The sequence below is a fragment of the Tenrec ecaudatus genome, chromosome 9, assembly GCF_050624435.1.
Source record: "Tenrec ecaudatus isolate mTenEca1 chromosome 9, mTenEca1.hap1, whole genome shotgun sequence".
NCBI classification, from domain to species: Eukaryota; Metazoa; Chordata; class Mammalia; order Afrosoricida; family Tenrecidae; genus Tenrec; species Tenrec ecaudatus.
Genome location: NC_134538.1, coordinates 90,903,427 through 90,925,877, shown reverse-complemented (window position 1 = coordinate 90,925,877; position 22,451 = coordinate 90,903,427). Strand labels below are relative to the sequence as shown.

The 22,451-nt window shown below is 38.8% G+C and overlaps 1 protein-coding gene across 1 annotated transcript in view; it reads left to right on the top strand.

Moving 5' to 3' along the window:
* The window catches only part of AHR (aryl hydrocarbon receptor), a 48,603-nt gene that overhangs the window by 5,459 nt on the left and 20,693 nt on the right, over window positions 1-22,451 (top strand). Inside the window, exon 2 of the mRNA XM_075558334.1 lies at window positions 6,660-6,847. Coding sequence (XP_075414449.1) covers window positions 6,660-6,847 — 188 coding nt within the window. The remainder of the gene's footprint in view (window positions 1-6,659; window positions 6,848-22,451) is intronic.

Sequence of the window (22,451 nt, the reverse complement as noted above, 5' to 3'; positions counted from 1 at the left end):
ACAAGCTAGGAATTACTTATTGAAGTCCTGTTGTGGTAGTTAAGCATTTTATCTTTCATTTTTCCTTCGACTTTTCTTTACCCTCCCAACCTAATTTTATCATTATTTCATTATTTGTATTAAATTGCCATCAGTGCTCCATTATTCTTGACTATGTAAATTTTGCTTACTGCTGAAAATACATTATGATTCCTTTCTTTGCCATCATAAGTCATGGATTTCTTTCCCATATACTTACCATTTTCATTTTAGTTGTTGCCATAGGTTTGTTTTGGAATGTAGCTGTTTCCTAGGTCTCTTCTTTTCCCCTTTGGGGTGATTTCAAAAGCAGGCGGGGTGATTGCAGAAAGCTATGCAACCTGTTATCTTCAAATTGGCACTGCCTTGTGGCTTTCTACTCCTGTCAAGAGAGTTACAGTCTCAGAAACTCAGAGGGGCAGTTCTGCCCTGTCCTATACGGTCACTGTTAGTGGACATCAACTTCATGGCCGAGAGCTTGTATGAGTTCTTGTCCTTACGACCGCATTTAGATGCCATCTCTCTATAAAACCTGTCCATGTTATCCCTTTTACAAATGAGCTCTTACTCTCTTGCACTCTTAACCCTATAACGCCGAGTGCAACGTTTTGGTAACGTTTAATTAAATGTACATATTAATATGTATATTGATAACTATGAAAGTAAAGGATAAAAACAAAATTTTTTCCCTGAAATTAAAAATTCAGGCATTATAGGGTTAAGCATTTTGATGATATCATTTTTATATCATTGGCCAATGTTTGATTTTTGTCTTATAGAATATCTCTATTAGAAAAGGTAAGCTCTTAAGAATAGGATTATCATTGTAGTAACCAGAGCTTCCGAGTGCCTTTTACATAGTAGATATTTGGGAAATATTAATAATTTAACAATGGACTACAGCCTGAAATGTTCCAGTAAGTTTAGTGAGTTTGATATAGCAGATAAATTATGTCTGGAGTCCAGGGTCAATACTAAAAGTTAAGTTTTTTAAAAGTGCTTATGCATAGACAAAGTGGAAAAAGGAACTATTCTTAGTGATCTTTTGAGTACCCAGGAAATAGCAGTGATTTGTAAGACATATTTTATTTTTTTGGATTAAATAAGAAAATAGTTGATTGTGGTCCGTTGTGATAATTTCTTGTGCTCCAGCCAGTGCTGTTTGGACCTCCCCACCTCTCCTCAGACAGAGCAGAAAGCGAGAAGAGAGTGCTCGTTCCACGAGCAGCAGCAGCAGGACAGGACTCTGACTCACTACAAGTGACTTGCAGCCAGATTTCCCAGATTTTTTATTCAGTCAACATTTCTTGCCTCATATAGGGAAGTAAAATATCCAGCTGTGTTCAGCTTAACAATGAACCTTTATTTGCTCCACAGATCACCTCCCACAAAGGCCAGTAAGCATGTAACTTGAAACTATAAACATTTAACACTCATATTCCGAGATAAATCAGGTATGCGCTAAAGCAGTGGGGAGGAAATGAAGAAGAGTGAGCTCCTGAGTTGGGTTTGTTTGAGTGCATTTGGTGTGGTAGAGGGATTTATTGAGGAATCCTTTAAGTGTTCTCGAGGTCGGAAGGAGGGTAGCACCACGGTAGATGCAGAGATGATGTTCAAGTTCTGGGGGAACTTGGGGAGGAGATAAGTTATGGACACATTAGATAAGTAAGTGACGTAAGTTAGGGACACTTGAATTTCATGTGTGCAGGGGAAGGCCAGTTTAGGGGCTGGGTATAATGATGAACTAGTCCTTCGTAAGTGTAGGTAGTCCTAGACTAAGGACTTTCTGATGGGCTTCTTAAGTCAAACACACTGTTATCAAGTTAGTTCTGACTCGCAGTAACCCTAACCAAACGAACTGTCCTAAATGGGTCACAAAGACAGCGCTGGAAAATGTGAATAACTGGAGTATGTTGTAATTTGAGGGTTACTTGTAGATTGAAGCAGTGGGAAAAGGATTAGTCACCCAAGGGAAAAAGAATTACAGTGCCTCTCAGTTTTATCATAGGTATCTTCTTATTAGGTAACCTCTTAATCTCCCAGGTTTACTGAAACTGTTGTATCTTTGTACATCTTCATGGGGTTTCATGACACCACATAGACATACAAAAGTTTACAAGTTCATTCTTTGTTTTTTTTAGTGAACTCGGTTTTTAGTTTCTTCAGCTTTGCTTTTAACAGATACCAGTTGATGAGATGGAAACATTTTAGCTGGAGATACTAAGAAGTCTGTAAAGATAGCATTTCTCTGCGCTGGACCGGTCGCTGGGCCTGTCACCACCAGTGCTTACAGCGTGCAGGGCTTCTCAAACGGGAGCATGGGATGCAGTCAGCTGTAGCCTTGATTTCACAACAGTTTGACTTACAGGTTGGGACAGGACTTTTGAGGTTAGGGTTTAAAAAACAATAAATTACTGCTTTGCCTGATTAGTATCTTACCATCTCTTTCATATCTGAACTCCAGATGTCCCAAATATAATCTTACAGGAATGTTTATGTTTCACATGTAGCTTTGATTTAAATGGATCGTTGGCAGTATAGCTTGGTATCGATTTGAAGACAATACAAAAGTAAAAGTACTAACATAACCCAAGGCAAGTATAATTTATTTTGGATTATTCTCTGTCTTCAGTATGTGTAGATATATGTGAAATATTTTCACAAACTAGTTCTAAACGTTCCTCCCCAAATCAGTGAAAAGGTGAGGCAGATTCATGTGTTTATCTTCAACATTCCGATCTTGTGAAGCTCTAAGGCCAGTGGGAACGCGTAGGAGTGTTGCATTACTAAGTCTAGTAGTGGGACTTCTCAGCTCTAACTTTCTTTAACCCCCTGTGCATTGGACGTTTCTTCTGACTCCCAACAGGTTCCACAGTAATTCTTTTTCTATTTTTATGTCTCCTCTCTTCTTTGCATGCACTTCATTTTCTTCCTTACACCAAAATGTTCCTATTACTAAGATCTGTTCTCAAGCCACATTTCACCTTGTTTGATAGACCTTTTACCAATAGTCCTTTTATCAAGAAACACTTGTTATCCCAAACTACAATGCCCAGAGTAATTTGAAATCTCTCAGCATGCAATTTCAATCTCTTCCTTACCTCTTCTACCAAGGAGCCCTCGTGGAGTAGATGGCTGTGCATTGGACAGCCAAATTACAAGGTGAGCCGTTTGAATTCCCTAGCTGGGAGAACAATGAGACCTTAAATCTATAAATTATCAAGGACTCATGAGGGAGGGGGTAGCGGGGAGGGAGGGGAACAAAAAAGGACCTGATGCAAAGGGCTTAAGTGGAGAGCAAATGCTTTGAAAATGATTAGGGCAAAGATGTGCTTTATGCAATTGATATATGTATATGTATGGATTGTGAAAAGAGTTGTATGAGCCCCTAAAAAAATGTTAAAAAAAAATAGGCTCAGACACCATAGGAAGCAGTTCTGCTCTGCCCTGTATAGGGATACTGTGAGTCAGAATCAACACAATGGCAGTGAGTTTGGACTTTTTTTTCTTTTAAAGCACATCCTCTATGCATTCACCAAGTTAATTTAGTTCAGTGAGCCCTTGACTATAAATCAAGCCCTATGATAAGCAATACAGTGCTGTACTTAAATATGTCTTCCAGACAATTTGTTCTGGTTTTGTTATTGATCAGGCTCTGATCATTTCTTTCTGGTTAGCAAGCATTATTGAGAGCAAACTCTGTATCAGGTATTGTGCTGTGTACTTGGAATAAAAAGATGATTAAATATATGTAGTAATAAAAGAAAATTATATGCAGTGTAGGTTCTGTAACACTTAGGGACATTTGATCTAATGCTAAATATTTCATAAGGTGCTTACTAATGCATTTAAGATACAACTTTTTTTGCATCATGTGAGGAAACGTTATCTCTTAGTGCAGTTATGAAGACTACAGAGGGGTCAGTACCAGAGGGGCAGTGATGCCATATGTCTTCTTTCTCATGTTGCTACTGTCACTTCTTCCTGCATCACAGTAGCTTCTCTTGCTTTAATGTTTGTGTTATTCTGGTCTCCTTAGTATTTTATAATCATGTCTAGAAAGTCATAAAAATGCAAAACCAGATTGTCCGTGAATGTCTTTTTGTGTGGAATGTTACTTGCATAGAAACTCCACAGTGGCGTGGTTGTGTAAGATGCAGAGGTAGTGTACAGGGAAGGGAGGGGCTAATTCATTGTGAGGTGGACCGGGGCTGGCTTTACAGAGGGGTCTGCATGAATAGGATTCTGAAGAGGGGGCGGTGTCAGGACGAGGCTTAAGAACGAATGAGTTGAAACCATCACAATCTATGTTTCTAATGATACTAGTTTCCTAGTTTTGCAGTGTAATGGACGCAGAAGGCTTTGGCTTTGGCGAGAGTTGAGTACTAGGTAAGGGGTAGAAATTTGTGACGGGTTTGCTGTTAGGCTAAGGATGCAGACAGTGGGAACTACTGAAAGATGCTTAACTTCAGTGATAACGGCCCTGCCTTCTATGCTCTCCTTCACTGGAGGCAGCACAGCACAGACTGCCTATGCCAATCCCCAGCTTCCAATTGAAGATGCCTCCCACATAATGAAGTCTAAGGCTTTAGTTTACCATTTTTTATGGGTGTTGCTTCTAATACCTTGAACATTTTTTCTTCAGACACTTACATGGTTCACACCTCATTTTTTCATGTCTGTGAGTGAAATAGCATGTGCTTTCTTCATGTGTTCAGTATCACATCAGAGACCTTCATGGCTATGATATCATCACCCAGTTCCACTGTCACTCATTAGTTTCTTACTGTGTTTTATTTGTATGCTTAACACTTCCCAGCTTGAAAAGGTATGGGATTATTTATTTGTTTATTTTGGAATCCTTGCACTGGAATGCAAGCTCCATGAGAACAGGAGCGTTTGTATATCTGTCCACTGCTCAGTGTTGTGTGCCTGGCATGCGGTAAGTGCTCAGAGAATGCCCTCCCCGCCATCTTCCGCTGCTCCAGGCGTCAGTCAGGACTTACTCCTCAGTCACAGAGCCCCATGGAATTCTAGTCCTCGTCTCAGAACCATCTCAGACATTCTCTAAAGAAACTTTCTCTAAACTCCCATAGTATGTGTTTGGATATTTACTGGAAGGACATTTGCCTGGACTATCCAGTGCATTGTAGATGCAAATAAATATTCATTGAAGTAGACATGAATTATAAGTAAAAGTTGGTTAATTGGAGAAATATAGTAAGTAAGTGTGGTATTAGAAACCCTCATCACAAAGGGACTACACATTGGGTTGCTAACCTCAAGCTCCACAGTTTGAAACCACCAGCCACTCCAAGAGAACAAAATGGGGCTTTCTACTCCCGTAATGAGTTATATTCTCAGAAACTCACAGGAGCAGAACCACATCAATTAGGGTCACTGTGTGTTGGCATCGACTTGATGGCATTGAGTTTGATGTGTGATTTTGATTACAGGGCAATATGATTAGGGGGAAATTAGGGTCGTTGTTAACCAATTTCAGTTAAATATACAGTTGTAGAAAGAGTCTGGAGCAAACTTGATTTTTTTTATATATATGCCACTTTACTAATCTATTTTATTTATGTGTATACAAAGAGAGACATAAGAATTATAAGAGAAAAATGGTAATAGATGTATGTTAAGGACAGTATTAAAATATTGTTAAACTTCTTATTTGCTTTTTATCTTTTTGCATAAAGCCTTTTCCACATGCAATGTTGAAGACATAAATTACATAGAAATGTTTTCATCACACCATACCCAAGCCAATTTCTACTTTGAAAGTTAATATAATTTCAACTATCAAAGATTTCTTTTGTAGTAAGAAAACTCAAAATATGTCTTATTTCTTTTGCTAATAGAAAAGTATCAGAGTGATTGTAAAAAATGACTTTATTTACATTGAGAATGTCTTGCTTTTCAAAGTATTTCAGCATGGGTATTTGATAATCTGTAACTTTCTTTTAAATCATCATACTCAATGTTGGGTTTTTTGTTGTTGTTTCTTAGCATTTTCTATTGAAGACACAACTTACGAAAGATAGAGAATTACTGCCCAATCATAAAAGCACACTTTATCATAATCAAAGTTAATCTCTGGTGTTAAAAATCAACAACTATAAATCAAAATGTATTCCTTTTTAAAAATGCTGCATGTATGTATGTTAGGGCGTTAAGATTATAACTGAAGGAAAATACAGCAAATAGGAGGCTGGCAGTGATTACGGTCCACATTTGTTCAGTCTTCTACTACTCATCTACAACGGAAATGAAGCTGGGGCTTCCTGTGAAAGGTAGCAAAGGAAGAATGATTTTTTTCATCATTTATTGCTGCTTGCTTTAGGTTTTTCCCTTTTCTTAATAATGGCTAACTGTATTAGAGAAAAAATGCTGTGTAGAGTTATTAATGAATACAACTGCACCACTGATGTGTTGTTTTAATCATTTCATGATGCAGTCTGCAGATTTTTCACAAAACATTATGAACAAATTTTTTCTTGATTAAAATCTGAGCGGGTGATTTTTAGGAAGCCATATGTAAATTTGAGATAGATATTAAATGTTAGTTTTATTAGAAAAATACTTAAAATGTTATGCATTTGTTTTATGTATTTCAAGGATTCTTGTTTGTTTTTCAGAGTAAAGCCAATCCCAACAGAAGGTATCAAATCAAACCCTTCCAAGAGACACAGAGACCGACTGAATACAGAGTTGGACCGTTTGGCCAGCCTTCTTCCATTTCCACAAGATGTTATTAATAAGCTGGACAAACTCTCAGTTCTTAGGCTCAGTGTCAGTTACCTGAGAACTAAAAGCTTCTTTGATGGTAAGAGAGACCTGTAACTTTTCTACTAAGGTGTACAAAATATTTACACAAAACACAGTTTGTGCTGTGTTGAAAATTATAAAATTCACCATATGTGAAAAAAATAGTTTATTGCTATACAGTAAAGTTTAAATGGCAAACACATATGTAATGGTTCTTAAAATCACCTTTCCAGTTTGCTTCATCACATCAGGTGAATGGTATCACTCTGGAAACCATGTGTTGGGAAGTGTACTGCATTTCTGTTCCCATTCTTAATCAGATTTTAAAGTCTCTTCTTAAATTAATGAATAATATATACATTACTTCTTTTATCCTTTCAAAAATCATGAGTATGTTTTGCTATTTACATTCACTATATATTGATTCCAGGAAATGTATTTGGAAAATGTTTTTCAGTGGGCATGGGACTGTGATAGAGGAGTCAGTATAATTGGACTTCAGCCTCCACCATGCCATCAGCACACTACTCAACGCACCCCAAGCCTTCAGCAGCCCTGGTTTCCAGCTGATGCAGCTGGAAAGCGAAGGGTTTGAGCTAGGGCATCATTCTACGTTTACCATGTTTCATACTCACAAGGTTCTTTAACTCGAAGTTCTCATTAGCAAATAATGTTTTCCATGATTTTTTCCATTATCTTTTTGTATCAAGGAAATTTTAGGTTTTATAAAATCCCATGTTATTTTACAAGTGCTAGTAAAGGAATTACTGGTAAAATCTTAGTGGTCATTATCGGGACTTCTCAAACATTAATGCGCTACAGGTCACATAGGAATCCTGTTAAGATGCAATTTCTGATTTAATAGGCATAGGTGTGGGCAAAGATTTTGCATTTCAAACAAGCCCGCAGATGATGATATTGCTGGCTCAGGTCAATATCTAGACAGCATATCTACAGGCACCTAGGTTGTCATTTGGGTTTAGAAAAATGCAAAATAGTAAATTACTTTTTAGGTTTATGTTTAGATGGCATGATGTGTTCAATCCAAATGTCTCTCTATATGTATGTTACTTGGTATGCTTGCTTATTGTTTTGGAGAAAAATTATAGAGTAGCAGTCAGAATGTGGGCTATATTGACTGGTTTAAGTATAGTAATTTTAGGGAACATTATATATGTAAAGGTATTACAGTAGAAACTCTTTTCTGATCCACATAAAAAGTCATTGAATTTTTAGTTTACATCTATAAGAATGCTTACCTCCGTCTTTTAGATGAATTTTGCACATCCAGTTGGATGGGGATGGACTTGTGCACGCTGCATGCGTTGTTTTACCTGAACCTACGTCAGTCACTTTTCTTTCTGGAGGGACCCTGTTGACCTCCCCTTAAAGTGTGCCCTGTAGACTAACAACATCCGCATCACCTGGGAACTTGTTAGAAGTGCTATTAATATTGGGGCCTCTCTCCAGAGCGATGGCTTTATAAACGCTGGTAGTAGTGTTCAATGCATGTTGACTAGTTTGAGAGTCATAGTCCAAGACTGTAACCTGAGGCCCACTCCCAGCATGGTAGTAGAATGTTGTCCTGGCCCTGCGTGCTCTGTTTACTCACTCACTGTGTCTACTACCTGACCCTGGGGTGGGTGATGTGTGTCTGCCTCTGGAAAGTTTATGGTGTAGCAGCAAGGGAGGCATTTATTATCTGAGTACAGGTAAATATTAAAGACTTAAGGGTTTTTTTGGTCATTTTTTACCTTTCCCGTTTCCTACTTCCCTATCCAAATAAACCAAAAATGTTGTTTCCAGTCATGGGTCATGCTTTGAAGCAGTCATCTAACCTAGCCCTGTTAATGCCTTGAGTTATTTTTAAAATGCATCCCTTTCAGAAAGACAAACCCAAATGTACAACATTGTAGGGAGATTATAGTTGTATTTGCTTAGCTTAATATAGCATAGATGGTCTAAGCCAGTGGTCCTCAACCTTTGAGTCACGACCCCTTTGGGGGTTGAATGACCCTTTCACAAGGGTCACCCAATACATAACAGTAGCAAAATGACAGTGATGAAGTAGCATCGAAAATAATTTTATGGTTGGAGGGGCCTCACCACAACATGAGGAGCTATATTCAAGGGTCACAGCATTAGGAAGGTTGGCAACCACTGGTCTAAGCAGTTTATCACATTTTTCAGTACAGAATCATAATGTCAGATGAAAGGTGAGGAAAGTAGTGGAGACAGAAGATCCCGCCTCTTTCCAGACCCCAGTGTTTGGGATGGCAGAGAGTAATATTTGGAAGGGACCCGTATGAACAAATACTGTGTGCAAAGAGGAGACATGACGCGCGCTGACACTAGTCAGATTGGTGAGTTTTGGGCGTCCCTTTTCTATTAGGAAACAGTGTAGCAAAGTGAAGGGAAGCGCTAAGTGAATAACAGGATGCAAACAGGGGGTGTGAATTCCTGCGGGAAGAACAATGTAAACGAGTAATCATACAATCTTGCTAGAAAGGAAACTCAGGTTTTACTGTAACAATAGATATTTTCCCAAGAAAATACTTGTATTTACTATAGGTTTAAATAATCCAGCTTGGATGAATCTTAAATGTTGGAATCACGACTGCACTATTACCCATTCCAATTAATCACCGCATTGTCAAATCCATCGTTAGTGTACTTAAAGAAGGATGCAGACATTTTTCAGGTTTGGTAAATTTAGAAGCAGTTTATTTAACAATACAGGATGGCTTTATTGCACAGTTGTACAGGAAACACAAGGGGAAAAAGAGGCTTTTGGCCTTTAATAGCTCAAAATCTGATAGAGGGAGACACTCAGAAAGTGTAGCAAACATAATAAAAGAAAAGTACATAAATTATAGCAACACAATAAAAGAAATAAGAGTACATATTTCTAAACCAACCTTCATACTCTAACATCTTCACCTTTTCTTACACCTGCTGCTTCTTCCATGGTACACTCCACGTGTGGGCTTTGTCTGATGCTTCATTGCAGTGACCACACAGAACTCACAGCATGCACACAGTTGGGAAGTAGCCAGTTTAACTTGGAATCAGGACCAGGAAGCATATAGCAAAGTCTGGATAGGTCCCGAAAATGGGAGCTTTTTTGGGACCCAAAATTATCCTTTCTTCAGTGTAGGACAGCTTTCTTCATCCTTCTTGGTCAGGCAAGCAAGCAAACCCTTCACTCTGCTTGCACTACCCCTGAGGATAAGCCTTTTGGGCCTCCTCGGAACAGGTTTCGGTTGCCCCTGACCTCTGCACTGCCCAGGCAAATGAAATGGTTGGGTGTTAATAGAGCTCTTGAGCTACACTGCTGAGTACTGGAAGGTGCCTCACTCTTCCAGCAAGCCTCCTCCTCTGAGGCTCTCAGATCTCTTGTTCGAGGACCAGAAAGCCCACTGTAGACACCTGGATCCATGAGTTAGAAGGTTTGCCGCACAGTCCTTTTGTTCCTGTCATCTCATGTGCATGCCTTTATCAGTAGTATTGTTCTCTCCTGGGACTATGAGTTTCTCTGCCCAGGGACCCTGGATCCAAAAGATACATTCTGCTCCATTCTTCTGGTTAATAATTATAAGGTACTCCACTCCACTTTTGAGATTGGATCCTTTGAAGCCCAGCAGAGTGGCCAGTCCCTTCATTAGGGTTCCATGTACCTGTTTGTATTATTAGCAAACTCTCCAACCCGCTGGGTGGACCATCATAAAACCTACCAGTTGTTAGTAAAGGGAGTCTGAGTTGAAGACAAGCAACCCGTTAGATTGATCAACTTCATAACCTTAAATTGTCTCTATAAAAATGCCTACTAGATTGAAATGTATGCATTGATGTGGGATCACCATTCACTGTCAGTTTTACAGAGTATTTTCCTGTCAGTCGGATGCTTAGTCATTTCTGGTTAGAGGCGTAGATGTAGTGTACTAGAGGCAGCCTCTCCGCTCTGTGTCCACTCATCAAAATGACAGCATGGTAGAAGGAGATAGTGTCAAATAATGGAAGTACACGACAATAGAAACAAATGCTAGTTTGGAATACTAATTGTGTGGCTTTAGTTAAAGGTCTTTAACTTTGCTGTTTTTCATCTTCCCATGGTAATGCTTGCCCATCCTGATATTTTAGTTTTATAGTTGATTAAACCTGAAAAGAAAGAATCTGTGCAGTAAACTTTGCTCCGCCACCCCATGTTTCTTTATCTGAAATGGCATACATTCAAATGTAGATACTTTGATCAGGAAAATGTGGACAAAGCTTGCTTTGGGAGGAAATTAAAGAATTGTGGGCACAGTGTCCTACTTCCTCCATTTCTATGCACATAGGAGTTTTTTAATACCGCCCTGTGTTTCAGTGTCAAATAGCGCTCTTCAGTTTCCCTCTTTATACAGCTCAGGTTTGATTAGCTCTTGAAAACATTCACATTAGAAAGTCTTCTCTTTCTAAGAATAGAAATGATAGTTTTAGAAAATATAAGAGAATGAGACTCAACATTTATAAGTTATTCCCCTAAATCTGGTGGTTTGAGTTGGTGGTTCACAAATATGGCACCTACTCTTCCGCATGTGTGAGAATTCGCTGGCCAAGGAGATGTGAAGCCTGGTCCTAGACATGCTCAGTCAAAGCCCTGTAAGCTGGGATCCTGCGAAGCACTTAGTTAATAAGGCTTCTAGGCGATCCTATTGTTTGCTCAAGTTTGAAAACCACTGCTCTAATTGGTTAATTAATCCTACTCGAAGTACAATTTGAAGTCCACTTTTTATCTGTATACAAAGCAAATACAACTCATTCCTCATTGAAAATGTAAGTAATTTAACTGCTCATTATGGGAGAATCACCCAAAACTACATTTTTAATTGTAAGTGTATTAAATAACAGCTTTGGCAGTCAGTTTTCACATCATGGAAGTTGGTATAAGTATAGGCTTTTTTATCTTTAAACGGATAGTCCTTAAAATTTCAAAAAGACAATACTTACCATAAAGATACAAATAACACTTGCATATATGCATTTTGCCCAACCCAGTGCCATCACGTCCATTCCCACTCCTAAAACCCTAGATAGAGCATCTACCGTGTAAGTCTCTGTGGGAGCAGACACCTGCTTCATCATTACCCTGTGGAGTAGCTGATGGGTTCGAACCAACAATTTGGCAGTTAGCAGCATCAACACCAAGGCTAAATTTTAGTTTGCCTAGGTGAATAGTAATTTGGACACAGAAAAAAAGTGTTCTGCCAGTGCTTCAGAAAACACTGATCTCTGTAGACTCAGTCTTTGTTTTATTTCATTTTTTCCCTCATTTTCCTCCCCTCAAAGGAGAAAACTTTGTTTACAATAGAAAACCTCTTGTATTGAAGTGGGGCATTATCTGTTACCTCAAAGGATGTAGGAGAAAATAGCTTTTAGAATTCTTAACATCTTGTTTTGAAATTATTTGTAAATACTCATCCATACCAGACTAAACTAAACTGAGGATGTTTTCCTTATATTTAATGCTATATTACTTTACTCTTTGGCTGGTTACATTTTATTAAACAACATTCATTACCTTTGCTCTCATTTATGCCTATGTCAGTGTAGGAATGAAGGGAGTTTATGTTTCCTACCAAGAGAGAATGAGATAGTCTATTTACAGATAAGTCTCTTACATATCTTTTACGTTGAAATAAGGATAAGAACAGGAAGCATGTGGGACTTTAAAGATAAATCATCTTTTACAATTATTCTTAGTAAGATACAGTAACTGAATAATTATATCATGACTGTTTTATTATCTTCAAATCTGATATCATCCTATTCTATTACTGTTGGCTTTGGGATTTTTATATTATTTTAACTGGTAATGCCAGAAAACTTCCAATGTTCAGAAGAAACAGGAGGGAATCAGTATCTAAAATCTTACTTTATGCGTTAACATACAGTGATTTTCTACCCTGTTACTACTGTTGACTTAGTCATATTAACTTTACATGAACTAGTTTGTGACTATAGGAACAAACCCAAACCCACTGTTATTGAGTGGATTCCAACTCCTAACAACCCGAGAGGACAGAATACAGCTGTTCTTTTGGCTTTCCGAGGTTGTACATGTCTAGGGAAGCAAACAGCTGCACCTTTCTTGGGCAGAGCAGCTCGAAACCAAAATGCCAAACTCACTGCTATACAGCCCGTTCTGACGCAGTGACCCTGCAGTGATGGGGTGGATGGTTTCAAGCTGCAAACTTTGTAGTCAGTAGCCATTGTGTAACCAGACACCACCAGGACACGGTCAGCAGCCCAGTGCTTTTCCCACTCCATGGTACTGTATCCTGAAATCTAGCCAGCTATCTACCTGTTGTTTCCTAAAGCAGCGGTTCTCAACCTATGGGTCCTGACCCCTTTGGGGGTCAATTGACCCTTTCACAGGGGTCACCCAATTCATAACGGTAGCAAAATTCCAGTTTTGAAGTAGCAACAAAAATAATGTTATGTTTGGGGGGGTCACCACGGCATGAGGAACTGTGTGAAAGGGTTGTGGCGTAGGAAGGTGGAGCACTGCTGTCCTGAAGGCAGTAGTACCGTATGTGCTGATGTCTAACCAATTCAAAGCAAAACCTTGTCACTGTGTTAAGAAACAAAACCATGATCATTGCTCTGTGGAAAGGGCAAGTGTGTGTTGCTTGCAGATAGCTGTACACTCTTAGTTGGTATTACTTTTGGGAAATATGCTGATATTTTTAGAAGCTCCAGATACAGATTTCTTTTCTGTATTTCTGCTCAGATAGCGTATCTCATCATTTTTTCAGAAGGCATGCTCATTGCACTGCCTACTCCAATACTTGGAGTATTCTTATTCATATTTTTTTATTTTATTCCATTTTGTTTATGCAGTGCCAGTTGCTAAGTGGGGGTGCTTTTTCTGGAAACCGAGCTACGATTGTTGGAAACAAAGCAGTAGGAGATACTTCCAGCCCCCTGTAAACTCTGACTACAAATTCCTGTATACGAGAAGAGGTTTAACTACAAATACCTTTTTCCTTCGATATGTAGATTTTGTAATTACATGTAGGTGTCTTTCGATGCCCATAATACATTGCATTCTGTGAAATATGGCCATAGAATGCTATGTGATTTGTGCATTGTGAGGACACCATATTAAACCACATGGACTGTGCTCCCAGTTGTCCTGTTTGCCATGACTGGCAGCATGAGCCCAGAGCTGGGACTGCACAGCAGGAGCACAGAGAGAAGTGGTGCACCCAACAACACCCTCCGCCCCTTCCACCTGAGCAGCAGGGACAGCCCAATCCCAGTGCCACCACTGCAGGAAAGAGAGCTGGTACACAGAAGCATGTCTGCTGGCTCACCTGCCTGCAACCCATGGTCCAATGTGAAGAGTGTGTTTGGGATCTTTAAAATTAGTCTGGGGAAATAATATAAAAAAGGAGAGCTGCTTTCCCTAATCTAAGGAAAAACAAAAACACCTTATGGGAACATGTATATACATACAATCAGAGTTAAGCAACAAAAACCTGTGTTTCATTTAGCCGTATTATTTTAAAGGGAGAGAGTAAATGTATGATTCAGCTAGTTATAGGAGAGTCACTACCATGACTACCTATACTGTGGTAGTGAGATATCTGCATTCAGATTCCATTCATAGGTCTCAAGTTGTTTTATATGAAAATAAAGTCAGAAACGAACCAAATAAAAGGACTAGTCTCCGAATCAAGATTCCAAGTACTACATATTATACTACATATTATACTACATATTTATTATACTACATATTATACTACATATTATACTACATATTATACTACATATTATACTACATATTTTATAACTACATAAAAGGCAGGTAAAAGCAGCAACCATAAATAATAATTATATTACATCAATTTCTCAATTTCATAGATTTTTCTTAGAATGCTGTTAAAACAATATAAACATACATGATAAATTAAGGAAAGAAAGCTCCTCATCAGTCTGTGTCAAACCATAATCTTAATAAAAGCTTTTCTTCCATGGCAGCAAGTATTAGTTTCTAATTATAAGTAATTAGAATGTTTTAAGGTTCTTTGATTTAGTAGATTATAATTTGTAGTAAGAGAAGACCGAGGCACAAAATCTATGCAGTATAGAGGTCTGGGTATCTCTAACTCCGTTAAGTAAGGTCCCAAAATTCTTTGTGATGTTTTAAAATTAATGTAAAATGAAATTCTATGGGCTTTTGGTACCCAGGAGGTGGAAAGCTATCAAGGATCTGCAAACCCCCCATATAGAGTAAGAGTGCTGCTCTATTTTAATAGTCATCTTGGGGGAGATGCGTGTTATACAAGTGATGGAGCCACATCAACGATTCAGAGTCTGTGATTTTGAAGAGGAAATGCTTGGCCTGTAACGAGTAATTGAAATCTGGGCTTACGGATTTCAATTTCAATATAAGGAAGGAAAATGTCTCAGTAGGGAAAATGGATAAGGTTATTAAATGCATGTGGAAATCAGATTTGTGTCATTGTGAAATATGTTACTTTGTAATGCTATCATATAGTCACACTCTAAATCCTGTCATTAACCCAAATCCAAACCTTTGGCCTCTGAGTCTGTTCTGGGTAATGGCGACCTTATGTAAGGTTTCTGAGACTGTAAATATTTACAGGATCAGACAGCCTCAGCTTTCTTCCATGGGGTAGCTGGTTGATTCGAACCTGTGACCTTGCATTTAGCAGCCAGATATCTAGATTACATCACAACCAAACTCACTGCGCTTGAGTTGATGCTGACTCATAGCAACCCTATAAGACAGGGTAGAACTCCCCCTGTGAGTTGCAGAGACTGTAACTCATTACAGGAGTAGAAAGCCCTGTTTTACTCCTACATTGCTACCTGGGATCCTTAAAGTCTGTCATAGTTTAAATTATATTGTTTGTTATAGAATGATTGCTTCATAAATTTCTCATTAAGGAAATGGTTGAAGTATTTAAATCGTTTACTCCATACTTTATACCCTTGTATTGTGAGAAGTGTAGTGTATCTCAGGAAAGACACCAGCAACAGTACCGTATATACTCATGTATAAGCCAAGTTTTTCAGCACAGTTTTTGTTGCCTCAGATGATAGTCGGGTCAGGTTATACTTGAGTATATACAGTATGTTACGGAACAGCAGTGCTTCCCAAGAAGTCTGTTGGAAACTTATTTGCAGATGTGATATTTTGTTTTTATGAACTGGCTAGTATTTAATCCCAGTGATGCCATGTTTAAAATGCCCTAAACTTAAAATTATGCTGTAACTAATGTAATGGTTTTTATAGTGTAGAGGTACTTTTCCATCATGTAATCATCACAGCAACCGTACTAGGTATTTAGTAAACGGTACCGTCAGAGATGAGAACACTCAGCCCCTGGGGCGTACTTTTAGGAGCTCTGGTGGCACTGTGGCTAAGGCCCTTTGCTGTTAGCATAAAGTCTGGTGGTTTAACCCACCAGCAGTTCCACAGGAAAAGGATGTGGTAGTCTGCTTCTGTGAAGATTTTCAGTTTGGAATCCCCATGCAGCAGTTCAGTCTGACACAGTGTATCAGAATCAACTCCAGATAAATGTTTGGTTTTTGGTTTTTTTTGCATTTTTGTGTGAGCTCTCCATTGTGGTTTGAGTGTGTATAATAAAGTCAGTTTATAATTAACTCGGTTACTGATAGAATCCAGGCATTGCCCAGGCACTCTGTGCAATAATCCTTACAAGAACGTGCCTCAGTGGGGTGGAGTATGCCAGAGGGGATCAATAGAACCTGAGAGGCCTGGGAGGTGGTTAAGGATAGCCCATATTCCAGGTCAGCCTGCTTTTGTTCCATCTAGACCCTGTCACTTAAAACTGTGTGACCGTGGGGAAATTCCTTCACCTTTCTAAATAGCAGTGTTCTAGTCTATTAAAAAGAAAATGATTCTAGCCTCACAGGACTATAGTATTGTGGAGAGCTAATAAGATGTGTGTTCAGCAACTATCATGTATATTGCTGAAGAATGCATTCCAAGGTCACACAGATGGTAAGAGCTAGTACTTATCAAAGTGCCTTTGCCACCTTCTTACATTGCGTTCTAATCGAGGAAAACAATAACTCTCACTGCCATTGAGTCATTTCTGGCGCATGGTGAGCCTATAGGGCAGGGTAGAACTAACTGCTCCTGTGGGCTTACGGGAGTAGAAAGCCTCATCTTTCTCCTGAGGGGTGACTCGTGGTCTCAAAATGCTGACGTTGAGGTTAGCAACCAAAAGTGTAATCACTAGACCACCAGGGCTGCTATTAGGAAAACAGTGGAAAGTTTTTATTACTATAGCTTCCAGTGGTTTTAAGAAGGGAACGGTAGTAGGTATGAGCTGAACAAATAGAGGGCAAGTGTCATGGAAGGGTGAAAATTGCATATCTGGACAAGGAGGACAGGGCATGCAATCCCCTGTCTGTGCTCTTGTTGGCGGGCGGGGGAGTGGTGGACATAAAGGGGAAGGAGTGCACCTTTCCTGCACCTACCTTTGTAAGGCATTTACTTAGATCCTTTACCAGTAATTAACCCTAAATGTGAGACTAGCAGAATTAGATATTTCTTTGGAGTAGGTCCCTCCAATTATCATTCCCTACTTTCTCTACTGAGTATAGTTATCCATATGGAGTATTGTTGGCTAATTATTGGACTACAAGCCATAAGGTTAGCAGTTCAAACCCAGCAGCCACTCCATAGGAGAAAGATGAGGCTTTGCAGTCTTGGAAATTCGATAGAGGGTGGCTATGAGTTGGAATTGACTTGATGGCAATAGGGTTTATAGTTACCCATATTAAATAATGTCTTTTCAATATTTAGAGATAAGCATTGCTTAGAGAGGGTTTGTCATTTTTATTCTTTCTTATCTTCAATCCCCATATTCAATTACATCTCAGTTGGTACTTAATATTTTTGACAATGATTTTCAGTTCTTCGTTTACCTCTTTATATTCCATACTTAAAGGCCAAGCCTGTGTGTGTGTGTGTGAGTACATTTGTTAATACTCTGAGCCACATGTGACCTCTTCCCTGGGAGAGGGACAGCAGAGAAGGGGGGAAGGGAGACCCCGAATAGGGCAAGATATGACAAAATAACGATGTATAAATTACCAAGGGCATATGAGGGAGGGGGGAAAGGGGAGGGAGGGGGGGAAAAAAAGAGGACCTGATGCAAGGGGCTTAAGTGGAGAGCAAATGCCTTGAGAATGATTGGGGCAGGGAATGTATGGATGTGCTTTATACAATTGATGTATGTATATGTATGGATTGTGGTAAGAGTTGTTGGAGTCCCTAATAAAATGTAAAAGAAGAAAAGAGAAAAAAATGATTAGGGCAAAGACTGTACAGACGTGCTTTATACAATTGATGTATGTATATGTATGAACTGTGAAAAGAATTGTATCAGCCCCAATAAATTGTTAAAAAAAATACTCTGAATACAAGCTGAGATCATAAGCCATTCTAAGATGGATCACCTCTTCCATTCTTTATTCAACTGTACACTTGTAGTTAGGTGCTTTAAAGTCAGTTGTAACTAATAGCAAATCTCTGACCAGTCCAACAGAATGAAACACTGCCCAGTTCTGCACCATCCTGACCATTGCTGTTAGGCTTTAGTCCATAGCTGCAGTCTCAAGCTGTGCATTGAGGACTACTTTTTTCACTGACCTTCTACTTTACTAAGCCTTAAGTTCATCTTGAGTGATTGATCCACAGTAAAATACCGACCACTAAGGCTCGCCATTCTTGTTTCTAAGGGGCATGCTGGCTGTACTTCTTCCAAGACAGATTTGTTCAATCTTCTGGCATTCCATAATAAAGTCAGTATTCTTTACTAACACCATAAACACAAATACATAATTTTCTTCAGTCTTGTGTATTCATTACCCAACTTTTGCCTACGTGTGTGGGGATTGAGGATCCCGTGGCTGGGCCCGGTGTGCTTTAGGCCTCAAAGTGGCATCTTTGCTTTTAACTTTTCCCCATTGTTCGATTTCCTGCCTCCTGCTTCCAGTAGGACAAAATTTCTTGCCAATGTCGAAATTTTTTTATTGACTGTGATGTTACTTACTGGTCTAGTTTTGAGGATTCTTGTTGAGATATAATCTAAACTGAAAGCTGTCATCTTTTATTTTTTTTCAGTACTCCCAGTGCTTCAAAAGCAAGGTTGTGTCACCTGCGATACGTAGATCACAATACGCAGATATCATTGTTTTTCTGCAACCAGTGGCTAGTTAGAACTGATGCCAGTCCCATTGATTAAAGTTAATTGAAAAATACTCTTAGAGGGAGGCCTTCAAAAAACCCATGGGGAAACGTTATTTAAAAGTTTATGGAATGCGTTCCACAAGATTTGTAAAACCCTTTCATGTGTATTGCATATTAATTCATGTTTACAATTGATAATAAACACTACTAAGGAAAAATACTCTTTGCATGATTTAAATTGGGCACTTTAACTTTGTTACTGATATGTAAAAGGCTGAAACATAAGAACAACTGTGAGGCAGATGCAGAACTGGGCTGTGTTTATTCTGCTGTACGAAGGGTCACCATGTGTCAGAACAACTCGATGGCACCCCACAACAACAACATTGGAGAACTAAAATGTTAGGCTTAGGCTCCGCCATAATGTAAAGATTTCACTTTGGGGATTTTGGGTTTTGTTTTTAACAGCAAGTCTTACTGATACGTGATATAACTCTTAAATTATAGGTTACAGCAGAACTTTTGGAAAAGAAGTACAGTTGCGGGTGACATTGTGAGACTTAGTGCATCCATGTACATTTAGCCATAAACAGCCAGCAAAACAACCAGAGAGCAGCCGCAACAGAGGAAAACACAAGAAAGCTAGGGAATGTCATTTTCTCTTCTGTCAATGAGAAAAGATTAATCCTTTCCTTTGGTCTTGAAAAACTATTAGGTAAATTAATTTAGCTCAAATTATTTTCTGCTGCCCCAAGGAAGTCTGTTCTCTGGCCTTTTCAAGCTGTTATATTCGGAGACCAGTGTTTGACCTCTTCTTTCAAAGTGATGATATGTTTTCAAGTTCTGTTAAAGGTTAGATTTTTGGCATAAGATTTGAGGGATATGACACAAGCTGAATTTCACTTCCCTACTTGGGGAAGCACTGGTGATTTATCAGAAAAATACATTTTGAGCATTAAGGAGTTTAATGTACGATGCATGGGTTTTCCTATGAGAATTTCCTTGGAAAAACTTACCCTGAAGCCCTCATCTTGCATTTTGTCCCCTAAACTCAGTGAAAGCTGAAACGGGCCGTAATTTGAGTCTCTCAAGGGTGCCAACACTACCACTGTGATGTGTAATATGAAGAGCATAGAATTCTTAGAGAGAGTGGAAAGCCTTCTTTCTTTAAGAAATTTATAAATCTCCCCAGAGGCTAAGTCAAGAAAAAACAGCTTCACACTTTGCTATTTTTGTTTACTATTTTATTGCAATACTTCTTTACTTTCCCTCTTGATTTATTGAACTATCGCCAAGAACTGCATGTGTATTCTAATTATTCTTCACATGAACCCTACAGAATGAGTTTTTTGTTATAATTATCACTTATGAAAAAACAATCACATTTCTCAAATATTTGATAAATGACAGAACTAAAATTTGAACCCATAGGAATGTCCACATGTTTATAAATGAAATGATATTTCTGGATGTGACAAAGTGCTAAATAAATAGCTATTATTTTCACTTAGCTATGCTGCGCTTCCCACTATATGAGGGGGTACCCCCCAAATGGAAAAAAGCTCCGCTGAGCAGAGCTTTCGTAGTACACATTTTTCCCTCTAGGCAAGCATCCAGTCACACACTCTGAGTTAGTGCACCCAGGGGTGTCGCCTGGGAAGGTTCTCTCTGATCACAGTGAATTTTTTTATAAAAGCAGCTTTGCTTGAACCTCGTCTTTGTGTGTGTGATGGTTGATTTAAGAGAACATCATGCTGCTGTAAAATTTTGGCATAAGAATTTTGATACATTCTTGCTCAGGAAAAATGCTCCAGAAACTGTTGTGATGTTGAACACACAGAGACAGTACTATGAGAAGAACTCAAGTGTATGAATTGTTTTATTGTTTAGAAAAGAAGTGTTTATTGATGAGAAACCTCATTCTGGATGTCTGTCAACTTCCATAATGGATGAGAATGTTGACAAAATCCTTGCACTTGCACTTGAACACCATTAAAGATGACCATTGAAGAGATGGGGAAGCTATCTGAACTGCCTTGGAGTTTGGTTCAGCAAATTTTAGTGGAAGATTTGGGAATGAGAAGGATCACTTTGAAATATGTCCCTCAGTGGAAGCATGTTGTGCTTTGAAAGAATATCTCCAAAGAGACCCAGGCTTTTTTCTAAGGTCACTGAGCTATTCTCGTGACCGGAAAGCAAACATCAGTCAAGTCAATGGAAGGTGCCATCATCGCCTCGCCTAAACGAAGTTCATCGAGTGAAATCAAAGATCAAGACAATGCTTTTTTTTTTTTTCTATGTCAGGGGTATAGTGCATTTGAGTATGCTCCTCCAAGTCACACTGTTCATCAAGCTTTTTATTTAGAGCTCTGAAAAGATTGCATATCAGTGTGCAACAAAAAAGGCCTGATCTGTGACACACGGGGTCTGGTGCTGCCACCAGGACAAGGCGACTTGCTCTCATGGCCATCTCATGTGCCAGCCTTTGGCAAAGACAGCAGGCCTCTCGTGCCCCCGGCACCTGACTCACCTGAGCTCACGCCTTGGGACTTCTCATTGTTTCTGTGAATGAAGAGTACCGTGAAAGCATAGTAATTTGATGATTTAGAGAAGGTGGAGAAAAACGAGGGAGGTGCTATCAACCAAACATGTTTGGTTGGAAAATGTTCCAAGAATGGAATCACATATTTGAAAAGTGTATTAAAGGTAGTGGAGAGTGCTTTGAAGGTGATAGGGTTGTTTTATTAAAAACTAAATGCACATATTAGGAAAAATTCCATATGGGGGTACCCCCTCTTATATATTCTGTATAGTAGCATACCACTGTATAGCTTCCTGTCTCCCTGGTAGACTTACCTTAATAAATACAATTTACAGCAGAAGATGTAATGAAAGAGTACCTGCTTTACAAAATTTCACACTTTGCAATAACTTAAGGAAAATAAGGGTGTGTGTGTGTGTGTGTGTGTGTGCGCGCGCGCGCGCAACTTTAAAGCCAGCTGGAGGAGGTGAAAAGAAAAAAATTGAGTGAGTGGAAAAGTATACATATTCTTCATTAAAGAAGTAAATTCTCCTGGCGTTCATTTACAAATTTTAATATGCAGACAACTAACACACTTCTTTACAGAAGGGGAAAGTAGAGGAGGAGTCTGAACTTTTTGAAAATATTTCTGTTAATAAGGTATCATTGAATCACTTCCTCAACAACTCATCAGTGTATCAGTGTTTATGTTAAAATTATTTTCTAGATGCATATTCTAAGGTTATTCTTCTGATTAAGTAGGTAGGGCTGGAAGGAGTATTTATAATAATATTCAGCAACTCATAGAAACTCCTAAATTACATGGCAAAAGTCATGTAATAAGCTCATTAAACGTGTTTTTAACAATTTCTCAGATTACAGCCAAATTAAATTTACCTTTAG